General features: G+C 41.5%; 1 protein-coding gene across 5 annotated transcripts in view; it reads right to left on the bottom strand.

Annotated features, from left to right (window-relative positions):
• FMN1 (formin 1) overlaps nucleotides 1-12,939 on the bottom strand; it is a 191,262-nt gene that overhangs the window by 54,182 nt on the left and 124,141 nt on the right. For all 5 annotated transcript variants that reach the window (XM_068162902.1, XM_068162904.1, XM_068162903.1 and 2 more), the window contains 2 exons: nucleotides 8,880-8,939; nucleotides 5,455-5,575 (listed from right to left, as the gene is read on the bottom strand). In XM_068162902.1, coding sequence (XP_068019003.1) covers nucleotides 5,455-5,575; nucleotides 8,880-8,939 — 181 coding nt within the window. The remainder of the gene's footprint in view (nucleotides 1-5,454; nucleotides 5,576-8,879; nucleotides 8,940-12,939) is intronic.

The raw sequence follows: 12,939 nt of genomic DNA, 5'->3' as shown, positions 1-12,939 counted from the left end.
TGATATATTTTAATATATTTTAATATCTTTTTTGCTATCTTTTTTGACATATTTTTTGCTATCTTTTTTGACATCTTTTTTGCTATCATTTTTGACATCTTTTCTGATTATTACTCTCCAGAAACACCCACCTTCCACTCTTGATCCCACAAATTATTTAGCAACTTAACTGACAGAACATTTAGGATGTAGCAACCTTGCCACCCAGGAAAGCAAACAAAGTAATAGAGAAAAGCTCTCAACACTCTAATTGTTGCCCTGTTTACGATGATTCTGCCACGATTGCACTCAAACTCCACTCCATATTAACAAAAATAATCAATTCCTTATTAATGCATGAACTAAATATTCCAGATAATAACACACCCAAAGAATTTCTCCATCTGTGCTCTCCCAGAAATCCAGCAGAAGCTGAAAATCTCTCCATTCATTCCTCTAAAACATCAATGCATCTCTAGAGCAAAACGGACTCAGTGGCCAGATTGTTGCACAGGCTTTGAACTCAGTTTGAGGACTCTGGTGGGAACAGAGACCTTTAAGAATGTTAAATGAACTTTTGGTGAATAACAGGGATTAAGGTTTTTCTCCTTTTTGTATGTTTCCCCATTGGTAAATATATCCCCCTGCAACACTTGATAACAACAGATGTTGCTCAGTGTTTGAAACCTGAAAAAATCAGAGAGTTTTCAGTCTTACATCAGCCTGAGCTTGCTATTCACACTGAGTGCACTGGATCTGTTTCTAGGGAAAGGAACATATATATATATGTGTGTGTGTGTGTGTGTGTGTGTGTGTATGTGTAGAAAATGAATAAGTAAATAAAGATACACCCACACACAGAATCACAGAAACAGTCAGGTTGGAAAAGACTCCCAGGAGCACCAAGTCCAAGCACTGGCCCTACTCTACAAGGCTCACCCCTAAACCAGAGCCCCAAGCACCACATCCAAATCACCTTGAAACACAGCCAGGCTTGGGGACTCAGCCACCTCCCTGAGCAGCACATTCCAAGCCCTGACCACTCTTGACGGGAAGAAATTTTTCCTACTCTCCAGTCTAAACCTACCCAGGGGCAGCTTGAGGCCACTCCTTACCTTTGAGAAGAGACCAGCAGCAGCCTCTCCACAGCCTCCTTTCAGGTAGTTGTAGACAGCAGTGAGGTCTCCCTCAGCCTCCTCTTCTCCACACTAACCATCCCCAGCTCCTTCACTTGCTCTCCAGCAGATTTCTTCCCCAGGCCCTTCCCAGCTTCCTTGCCCTGCTCTGCCCTGGCTCCAGCACCTCCACATCTCTCTTGCACTGAGCTGCCCCAAACTGGACACAATGCTCCAGGTGTGGCCTCCCCAGAGCTGAGTCCCAGGGGACAATCCCCTCCCTGCTCCTCTGGACACAGCATTGCTGATCCCAGCCAGGAGGCCTTTGGCTTTCTTGGCCCCCTGGGCACACTGCTGGCTCCTGTTCAGCTGCTTATCCATTAGCATCTCCAGGTCCCTTTCTGCCAGCAGCTTTCCAGCCACACTGCCCCAAGGCTGGAGCCTTGCTTGGGGTTGTTGGGACTCCAGTGCAGGTCATATATCTGAATACATATACAGATATTCATATGTGGAAAGGAATATATCTATAGTGTTGTGTCATTTGAGGATGAAAATCAAATGGCAGCACTTGAGAAGGAGGCAGAGGAAGGCAGGTGTCTTCAACCTGGTGGAGAGGAATGTAACTGGGGATCAAGTGTTTCACTTCAACTATCTAATGAATAGGTACATAGAATGCTGGAGCCAAGACTGCTCTCAGAAATGAACACCTAAAGAAAAAGGAGCAACGCTCACAAGCTGCAGTGCAGGAGATTCTCATGGGGGATATGGAAGAATGTTCAAGAGAATGATTCAGCACTGGAGTAAGTTCCCAGAGGGGTGCTGGAAGTTCCTTAGACTGGGAACAGCTGGGTGAGGTCCTGTAGAACCCGATCTAAATTTGAATTTAGTCCTGCTCAAGGACTTTGGACCACAGGACCTCCAGAGGTACCACCCAACCAACCAGCCAACCAACCAGCCAACCAACCAACCAACCAGCCAACCAACCTGCCTTCCTTTAGGATCCTAATGTACTTATTGCTTCTCTACTAACAAACCACACAAAACCAGCTCATGCCACTTTGTCACTTCTCAGCTTTCCATTCTTCCCCTTGAACATTTTTGTTTTACAAGAGGAGGGTTGCCACAAGGTTAGCTGAAGATCCACTACTCCAATGTGGAAAAGCAGAGGCTAACAGGTTAAGAGGCTCCTAGTCTGAAACCACATCTCCTGGAATACTGAAACCCAACTGATTATTAATAGGTAGCTGATCCCCAAAGGCTTTTTTAATATTCAATTATTGATTCTATGATTTCTTTTTTTTTCCCCTGTGCCTTTAAAGTGGAACCAGATCTCCCTGCAAGATTTTCATCTTGCTGTTCAACACTGCAATCTTTTGCAATTCTTTCCTCTTAAAAGCCTAAGCTGAAATGTTTATTTTTGTCTATAATTCCCCCCCCCCCCCTCCTTTTTTTTTTCACCTAAAACTGCTGACTGCCAGCTGTGGAATACATGTTAAGAACCTGATGCATTAAGGTCTTCCAACGACTTCTTTGAATTTTTGACCCAAACTAGTGAAATATGTTCAGCCTGAAGTTAGTCTGTGCCTTTAAAGTCTAATCTGAGAGCCTTCAAAACAGCAAATTGTATGGAACTCAATCTGTTTATCTGAAAAGGATGAAAGGGTTTGTGCTCCATCTAGATCTGAACTCTTGGTTCCACAGTGTCTAGGTATTTCAACCCAGAGGTTCACACCATTAAGACATGCCACTCATGATAGTGTCATCTTTCCTACCTTAATATCCATGCTAGAAAGATAAACCAAGGCCTCCATAAACTACCACCAAAATATTTTTAAGCACTGAACACCAACTCCTCTGAAAAGTGTCCATCAAAACTCTGCCACTTCAGGCACACTGCATTCAATTTTATTTAATAATTCAATCTCAGGGAAAAAAATCACTGACAGGAACATTAGTGTGCTGCCCAATGACACAAAGAAAACTCCTCTTTCATTTAGTGCCTTTGTCCACTTTATTACCTTTCTCCTCTTTCATTTCTTACCTTTGTCCACTTTCATTTATTACCTGTTCTCCTTTTTCATTTAACTTTCTCCTCTTTCATTTCTTACCTTTTCTATTTTCATTTCTTACCTTTATCCATTTTCATTTCTTACCTTTGTCCTCTTTCCTTTCTTACCTTTATCCATTTTCATTTCTTTTGTCCTCTTTCCTTTCTTACCTTTATCCATTTTCATTTCTTTTGTCCTCTTTCCTTTCTTACCTTTGTCCTCTATCATTTCTTGCCTTTGCCCACTTTTCACTTCTTACCTGTGCCCACTTGCATCTCTTACCTTTGTCTCATCCCACACCCAGGGTAATCTGTTTAAGACTACCTTAGCCAACCCAAGTGTGAAATCAGTGCAATGTAGCCTCTACCACAGGCAGCCCCAGCTAATCTTGTTCAAATTATTTACATCTGAAGGGCCGCGCCTGTCTGGATAGCTGTGCCCGATGCTTCTCTGCACTTGGTTTCTGCTACTCACATCTGTTTCAGCTTTAGACTTTCACTGGTATTCTGCCAGCAGCCACAACTTTTTAATGGCTACAATAAACTACAGAGACTCATCAAATCTTTGTTGTACGTGTTAAAATTATAAGCTCTTCAATTCAGATTTTGATGCAGAAATGAATGAGGGAGTTATCCGAAGAGCCGGACCGGGAAGGGAAGGTTGGAGCGAGAGACAACATTTCTGTGATGCCTGCTTGTTTCTTTGTTCAACTAGAAACTAAGCACAGAAGTGCTTGGTAACAACCCTGCTGCATATTTCTGAGTGATAAAATACCAACATCTGAAAACATTTCCACAACCCTCTTTACTTTTGTTGTTGTTGTTTTTGTTTCAAATCTTCCCTGTCATTGGCTTTATAAGTTAATTGCTTTGCCTGGCTTTCCAAAGCATTCTTACACAGAATTATGAAAACAACCTTAAAATAACTTTTTTTCCCCTCCCTAGATTTCTAGAAATACCTAAGAAAACTTACTTTGGAAAACAGAAACAAAGAGAGCTGCAGTTTTTATTTGAAAAGTTCAAGTGTTTTGGCTTTTTCCTGCTTGCCGCCTTGCGTCTTTGTGATGCAGAGCGAGGATGATGTGAATGCCACAGCCTTCACGTGGATCTTGCAAGACTAAGATGCATGACAGCGGGACTACATGCAGAAAAAAGTACAAGATCAAACACAGATCATGTTTCTGCACAAACCAGCCCAAAAGAGGGCAGGCCACGGGGTGTAGAGGGCCACGAGATGAGAGGAGATAGAGCACTCGCTTATGCCCGGGTCGAACAAACAACAACTGATACTTTCCTACCACTGTTAACCTTTGAAGCTATCCTAAAGGTGGCAAGTGACCTAATCCAGCAACTTCCAACTGTGAGACTAAAATATTTTGGAAGGGTTTTGATTCTTCTACATGGAAAAAAACCATAAAAATAAACCCCTATTCTCTTGGTGAACTCTGATTGCAAAAGGCCTCTCACGTTTTGACTGGGAGGTACAACTACAACTGGGAGAGGTTTTAAAGGCTTTCAAGCAGATTCTCTCCCCAGACTCTCCATTTTCTCCAGGAAACTGCTTCAAGCCTAAGTAGCAACTTTTCCTTAACCAAAAGCACAGGCTTAAAAAAATTCATTCATCATAGGCTTGGATTTATTTTAGAAAGTCCTCTGAAGCGCAAAACAAAAATGAAACCGCTTGGAACACTTGGAGGGCAACCCTTCCTACTTTATTCCCACTCAGTACCTTGATTGATAGATGAGTTGGGTTTCTGAGCCCCTCTTTATAATAAACATTTTTAAATGTTTATTTTATGTCCCAGAGCGAGAATATCTTGAACTGGAACTTTCCTTTCCCCCCCCACCCTTTGCTGTGCCTTGGCAAGCTGCGCTTTATTTCTACACGAGGAGCATTCAGCCCTTTCTTGTAGCTGTTAAATTGTTGTTATACAAGTACTGGAGAAAGTATTTATGTTATGGAACTAAGAGATATCTACAGCTAAACACACAGTTCTGAAGAAGCCAGAGGGAAAATTCACACACACACACACAACCAAAAGAAAATTTCAGGCAGACTTCTTCGATTGTGAAAGGCAAAAAATCCCCTTTCAGATCTTTACTTTCATTTTTATGAAGTCACAAGTTTGATTTTTTCCTCCCCTCTCGCCCCCCCCCCCCCCCAATTTATGTGAGCAATTTGTGCCACAGTGTAAAAACTCGAAGGGAATCAACACCATAAACCTAATTAGCAATAAGAAAGCCTCATAAAGGTCACGTTTTAAATGGCACTTTTGTTGTTAAGCAGAACAAATGTGAAAGTTCCCCAGTTACCTTCTAGATCTCTCTTCAGTTTCCTTAAGTCTTTTATTAGGTCTTCAAACTTCACTTGGGAGGCCTGGAAAAAATCCTGTGGTTCTGGTAAGGGGAAAATGCTCTTGTCTGTTCCCGCTTCCTAAACAAACAAACAAACAAGCAGGCCACTAAGAAAATTGAATGCATTTGGAGGGAAATAAATTAACTTTTCTTTTTATGTTTTGTTTGAAACATCATCTATGAGCTGCTATTATAAAGCTGCACAAAGAATAGATTTTAAATCATCCTTGCTAAAACAGCACACAGGGAGAGAATTCAGCTCGAAAGCCTGACCGCGCGGAGCGCCGCGGCTCCCTTCTCACACGCTGCAAAGCGTTTCATTTAAACTGTGAGACAACCTTGGGGTACACAACATTTCAGTTCATTCCCTATCAATAAAGGTTTAGATAAGGGATTAGAGGCTTTTTCAAAGCAGATAACAGCAATGCCTATTCTAATGCACCAAGTCATCTTGCTCCAGGAGTTCGTGGTTTCACTCTCCCCCGATACATTAAATATCTACGCACTTTATAAGCACCAACTGAAACCAACATTTAGCTATTGCCTGAAGCATTTTGTACAGATAAAAATATTCAGCTGAAGCTTTATGTGGATAAATAAATCACATGGGTCAATGTCTGTATGGAACTCTGAGGTATACACCTTATTTTCAGCAGAGTAAGAAAAGGAAACTGCAGCAAACCTAAGCGCACCAAACCAAAACTAAATAAACCAAACCAAAATAAACCAAATAAAAATAAACCAAATCAAAATAAACCAAAGCAAATCACAACTAAACAAATCAAACCAAACCAAAATAAACCAAACCAAACCACAACTACATAAACCAAACCAAATCAAACCAAACCTAAATAAACTAAACCAAATCAAACCAAAACTAAGTAAACCAAACCAAATCAAATCACAACTAAATAAACCAAACCAAATCAAATCAAAACTAAATAAACCAAACGAAATCAAATCAAAACTAAATAAACCAAACCTAATCAAATCAAAACTAAATAAACCAAACCAAATCAAATAAAAACTAAATAAACCAAACCTAATCAAATCAAAACTAAATAAACACAACCAAACCAAGGCAAAAGAAAGCAAAGCAAAGCAAACCAAACCAAACAAAAATAAACCAAATCAAACCAAATTAAATGAACCCAAAATAAACCAACCCAAACTAAATCAAACCAAATTGAAACAAAGCAAACCAAAATAAACCAACCCAAACTTACAGGGCTCAAAGCAGCATCTCCCGTGGAAATTTAGCAAGTATATAAATAGTCTTAGTGTGACAGTGCTGGGTGTAAGCACATAGTAGTTAGTTTTAAATACTACCTGTGCAGAGATTTTAGTCTCTAATAAAGGAAAACTCATTAGGTTGGAGAATTAATTGCTTTGTGAATAGGGGGAAAAATGGTTTTATTATTATAAAGATATGAACACTCAGGGGGGAAAAAAAGTACAATGGGTGACATTCACACTGAGTCCATTTCCTCCCAAGGAAGATAAACTGCTTTGTTTTACAAAATTCCCTGAGGAAAAAATCCACTATGGCACAAAGTGGCAAATGTATGAAATATCTAAACAAATTCATTAGAAAGGATTAGCTGCAGCATTATTAAAAAAGGAGAGAATAATACATATGTCAGTACTCTGAAAACTGAGAAACATTACAGGCTGGGCAAAGCTGCTTTTGTTTTGAGGCTTTTGATGAGCTGGGCAGTGACACTGTATTGCCCTGATCAGAAAAGAAAAAAGGAAAGGAGAAAAAAACAGGAAGGAAAAAGAAAAGGAAAGGAAATAAAAAAGGAAGGGGGGGAAAAAAGGAAGGGAAAAAAAGGAAGGGAAAAAAATGAAGGGAAAAAAAAGGAAGGGGGAAAAAAAGGAAGGGGGAAAAAAAGGAAGGGGAAAAAAGGAAGAGGGGAAAAAAGGAATAGGAAAAATGAAGAAGAGGAAGAAAAAGAGGAAGAGAAAAAAGGAAGAAAAAAAAGAAGGAAAAACTGTAGGGGGGAAAAAAGGAAAGAAAAAAGGAAGAAAATTAAAAACTGGAAGTAAAAAAGGAAGAATAAAAAAGAAGAATAAAAGGACAACAAAAGGAGAAAAGAGGAAGGAAAAAGAGAGAGGAAAAAGAGAATAAAAAAGGAAGAAAGAATGGAAGAAAAAAAGCAGAAAAACCTGTAAGAAAAATAAGGAGGGAAAAAGGAAGGAAAAAAGGGAGAATAAAAAAGAAGAAAAAAGGAACAACCAAAGGAAGGAACAAGGAAAGAATAAGGAAAAAGAAGAATAACAAAAGAAAGAATAAGGGAAAAGAGGAAGAAAAAAAGGAGAAATAACTAGGAAAGGAAAAAAGCAAGGGAAAAAAAGGGGGGGAAGGAATAAAAAAAAGAGGGAAAGAAAAAATAAGAGGAAATTTAAAAAAGGAAGCAAAAGAAAAAGCAAAGCAAGCAACCAAGTCCACATCTCCGTTTCTGCCAGCTTTATCTCCTCTGCAGCTCAGCCCTAGGAGCAGTTCCCCAGGCTCCTGCCATACAGATCCCCCAGCAGCAGCAAGCATGGAAACACAAGTGGTTTAGGCTGGAAGGGGACCTTTAAAGATCATCTTGCTGAACCCCCCTGCCACGGGTAGTGAAGTGTCTTCACTTCACTTCTCACTTATTTTAGTCTTACTCCTGGCAAAACCACTTGTGACTCCTGAGTCATCAATTTAACTTCCTTATGGAAGAGTTTTTAAGAGTTTAAAGAGAATACTAACTTCTGGTATTCAAGCAGCCATGGGAACTGACACTAGGCTTAGATTCAAAGATCAGGCATCTTCTGAATCTCAGAAACAGGCAATTTGGAACCAATTGATGATGCCACTTTCATTTAAAAGGCAATAGCTTGAATCTTCCAGATGAACACTTTGAGCATTCCTGGTATCTATCAAAAAAAGCCTCCTCAATGGAATTCACTCCAAGCAGCAGTCCACATTTCCAGCCTCTTAACTCCATCCCCACCAGCTGACTCACCTATCTTAATATCCCAATGTGTCCTTGCCTTCTACCATGAGAGGGAAATCTCACTTCTGTCTTCCACTGCTACCCCATCAGAACAAGATTTACAAGGCTCCAGCACCCATGATGTAAGAAGGCAGGACTGGAGTGACCACCTGCCCAGCCTGCAATCACTGCCTGCTGTTAACACTTCAGGGGACATTTCCCAACCTCCTACCATAAGATCTACATCGAATTTTGGCCCTATTGAGTTCCACAGCTCTTGGAAGGATGCAAAAGAAATGGATTTTGGTTTTGTTTTTTTCCTGCCAGAGCTGCTGTGTTCAGATTTGTAAGAAGCTAACACAAAGCCTTTGAAGGAATTCACTGTTGGGAGAGGCAACAAAGAGCATTTACCTTATCACAGTGGCGGAGGTAATAGATGACGACGTAATCCACCAGATTAATACCATTATCCTAGGGGAAAATAAGGAAGTTAATGTCATGGACACTGTTTCCAGAAAGAGCTGCTAGTATTATTGTCTACTGCTGGCAGGAACAGGACTCAACAGCACCTTCAGCCCTACTGACCGAACAAAAAAAACCAATCTTTTGAAACACAGGCTTGATACTACCCCCACAGAGCCTTCAGCTTATTTGGTTTCCAAACACCAGAAAAGAAAATCATAGGATCAGAGAATTGCCTCAGTTGGAAGGGGCCTCAGAGAACATCTCCTCCAACCTCCCCACCATGCCCAGGGACACCTCTCAACTAGACTCAGCTGTCTCATCCAGCCTGGACTTGAACACCCCCAGGGAGGAGGCAGCCACAGCCAGAGTCTCACCACCCTCCTACTGAAGAACTTTTTCCTCAGCTCCAGTCTGACCCTGCTCTGCCTCAGCTTCAAACCATTCCCCCTTGGCCTGTCTCTAGACACCCTGATGAGATGTCCCCCTGCAGCCTTCCTGTATGATTCCTTCAGGTATTGGAAGACAGCCCTGGGAGAAGCTCTCTCTGAATCTCTTCTTGATAATACAAGGCAATGATGGAGAACAATATTAACCTGAACAGCAACATCAATTAATAACATTATTCTTTAGTGTAATATGAACTGAACATTACAGTCACTTCAGCTGTATTAAGGCGAACTGAACTGCTTGATTCCTCTAGGCTCAATTCAACTATAAAAAGAGAGGCACAGAACTCTTGCTCCAAATACAAAACCAGACAGCAGGGACCCCCCAGATCCATCTGATGCCCTGCTGCCATCTGACTGTCAATCCTCACTTTGTAGAATCCCCATTTCTGCACACAACCACTGTACTCAGCCTCATTTTACTTTGCTCCATGGCAGTGGGTCAGCAGAGACCAGAGGAGCCGAGGGGAAAGCCACACATGACAGGGTAGTGTTGTTTCAATGACAGCAAAGAACCATCATGTAGGGAATTATATCTGGAATGCCTTTGAAGGGGTTTTGGGGGGGGGGCTGTGTTTTCATATTCTGTATTGACAGGTACCAGGACAAATATTTGTATGTGAACAATGTCTGACTTCCTGCACAGAGCTGCCTCGCCTGCATGTGAGCCTGCAGCAGATTATATTTGATTAATATCATACAGCAGAAAAATTCCAAACTGAGCAAGTCAGGGCTCTCATGCAGACAAAGCCACTCTGCCTTCAGAACAGTTTTCAGAAGACACTACTGGCAGGCCATAGGGCAAAAAAGGAGCTGAGGTGACTCACAAGCATTCGATTGCCCTTTCAGAGAAAAAACACCCACCCACCCAGACAAAAAAGGCTTCTATTCCATCTTCCATATCCCAAACTATCAAACTCACTACTCTGGCTTAAAGAGTACCTAGAGAGGACAAAACACAGGAGATGTGGAAGTGGTGAGCTACTTTCTTTGTTGGTAAAACAAATATTGCTCTGAAGGAATTTTCCAGGTTCATGTGACAAGAGATGATTCCTGGTGTGAAATAAGAGACAATTAACACTGACTATTTAACCTTAGCTCCTGAAATTCAGGGCACCTAGACATAATATTGCTTGCTATTGCTTGCTGGCAATGCCCAGAAAGGGAACAACAGGACACAGGAAGATATTTTAAGTCTTCAAATAACCAAGATCCTGCATTCTTCTTCCTAGCAAACAGGGACACCACTTCCCTCAGAGGCTCCCCTCGCAGCAGCTGGCCCCTTGGAGCTTTTCTGCAGTTTGGAGACCAGTCTAAAAGAATAATAATTATTTTTTTTGGCTACCAGGAAACCATAACTAGTGTAATTTTTTAGCTTGTTTTGCTCAGGAGCAAGTCTTCTGCAATTATACTGTACATCTGTCAGCCCCTTTCATAACTCACAGCATTTGGAACAAGCTGGCTAAATTCAGCCAAACTGGAAAGTCCCAGAGATAATGAAATGCTTACAAGCTCATGGTTAGATAGAGGGATGAGGCTGAAATTAGTTCTTCTGCTGAGCAAAGTCAGGCTCAGCTCAGTTGGTTTACATTCTTCTTCATGGCAGCTGGCCAGCCAGGGAACACCTGAGCACTGGGAAGCTTGGCCTGCTTCTAATTTAGCTGCAGCTTGTGCTGTGTCTTGTCCATGGGGTAGGACAGGAAGAAAAATGGTCAGAGGAAACAGCTAAACCATTGCAGTGAAGAGGAAAGTAAGAATTAGAATCAGAGAATCTTTTAGGTTGGAAAAGATCTTTAAGACCTTTGAGTCCAGCCATTAACCTAGTGGAGCCCAGCCCACCACTAAACCATGTTCCTAAGCACCACTACATGTCTTTTAAACACCACCAGGGCTGGTGACTCAAGCACTTCCCTGAGCAGCTTGTTCCAGTGCCTCACTACCCTTGTGGTGAAGAGATTTTTCTTCATCACAGAATCACCTGGGAAGGGACCTCTAAAGGTCATCTAGTCCATACCCAACCTAAACCTCCCAGGGCACAGCTTGAGGCCTTTTGCTCTTCTCCTAGTTGGGCAGTTGTAGAGAGTGCTAACATCACCTCTCAGTCCCTTCTTCTCCAGGGTAAACAACTCCAGTTGCCTCAGCTGCTTCTCCTGGGACTTGTGCTCTAGACCCTTCACCAGCTTCACCACTCTTTGGACACGCTCCATCACCTCAGTGTCTTTAGGAGACAAAGTCTCAAACCCATTGGCAAAACTTTCACTGCTACAGCTCCCCAGGGAGCAATTAACTGAACGTGGTTTTACACGTTGTCAATGAGGGCATTCATGAGGAAAACACCCCCCGGACACACTGCTTTCTTGACACTGCCTTCTCACAAATGCACTTCTATCTACACAGAGGCTTAAAACCTACCTTTCTTGCAGCTTAAAATCTACCTTTCTTAGAGTTTAAAACCTACCTTTCTTGCAGCTTAAAATCTACCTTTCTTAGAGTTTAAAATCTACCTTTCTTGCAGCTTAAAATCTACCTTTCTTAGAGTTTAAAATCTACCTTTCTTGCAGCTTAAAGTCTACCTTTCTTGCAGCTTAAAATCCACTTTTCCTACAGTTTAAAATCCACCTTTGAGTTTAAAACCTACCTTTCTTAGAGCTTAAAACCTACCTTTCTTGCAGCTTAAAATCTACCTAAGAGTTTAAAATCTACCATTCTTGCAGTTTGAAATCCACCTTTCTTAGAGTTTAAAACTTACCTTTCTTGGAGCTTAAAACCTACCTTTCCTGCAGTTCAAAACCTACCTTTCCTGCAGTTTAAAACCTACCTTTCCTGCAGTTCAAAACCTACCTTTCCTGCAGTTTAAACCCCACCTTTCCTACAGCTACAAACCCACCTTTCCTATAGTTTAAAATCTTTCTATACAGGCTAAAATCTACCTTTCTTGCAGTTTAAAATCTACTGCTTTTCCTACAGTTCAAGGCAGCACTTCATGCAGGAAAAGATGAAGAACAGAAATTATCTGCTGTTCACTGCTGCTTCGTATTATCCATGTGGTGTGCAGCTCTGGCAAAGAAGGACGTGGAGCAGCGTTTCCATTGCCCCACTGAAAGAAGGAACAAAGTAACCTCGTCTCAAAAAGTGTCCAGAGTTTGAGCTCCCTACCTTACCCTTTAGATCCTTCCTGTAGAATTCCTGGGTGTGGATGCTGCAGTGAACCTCTACTGATTTTTGCTTTCAAACCTGATTCTACAAAGGTTTTCACTCACACACAGACCAAGGGGGAAAAAACAAACGGGGCAAATAACTGGAGAAGAGCTCAGCAGTCTCTGCTCTCTCAGTTCTCTTTACTGTAATTCAGTTTCTAAGCAGTAAAAGAGCCACACAGAGGTTCTTAGATAAAATATAAATGCTGGTGGGATGGAAAACACTTAAATGAAACATACATCCTTGTGGGATGGGATAGGACTGATTGGAGATTAGGGGAATATGCATGAGTGCAGGAGAAGGAGGGAAGAAGCTGAGAGAAGAAAGCAAGACTGTGGTACAAAGTGCCTTGTCCTTTCAAG

Source organism: Melanerpes formicivorus, unplaced genomic scaffold, assembly GCF_026170545.1.
Source record: "Melanerpes formicivorus ecotype bairdi unplaced genomic scaffold, bMelFor1.0.p_v2 SCAF_68, whole genome shotgun sequence".
NCBI classification, from domain to species: Eukaryota; Metazoa; Chordata; class Aves; order Piciformes; family Picidae; genus Melanerpes; species Melanerpes formicivorus.
Note: the sequence above shows the minus strand (reverse complement) of the source record. Positions and strands in the feature narration are given on the sequence as shown.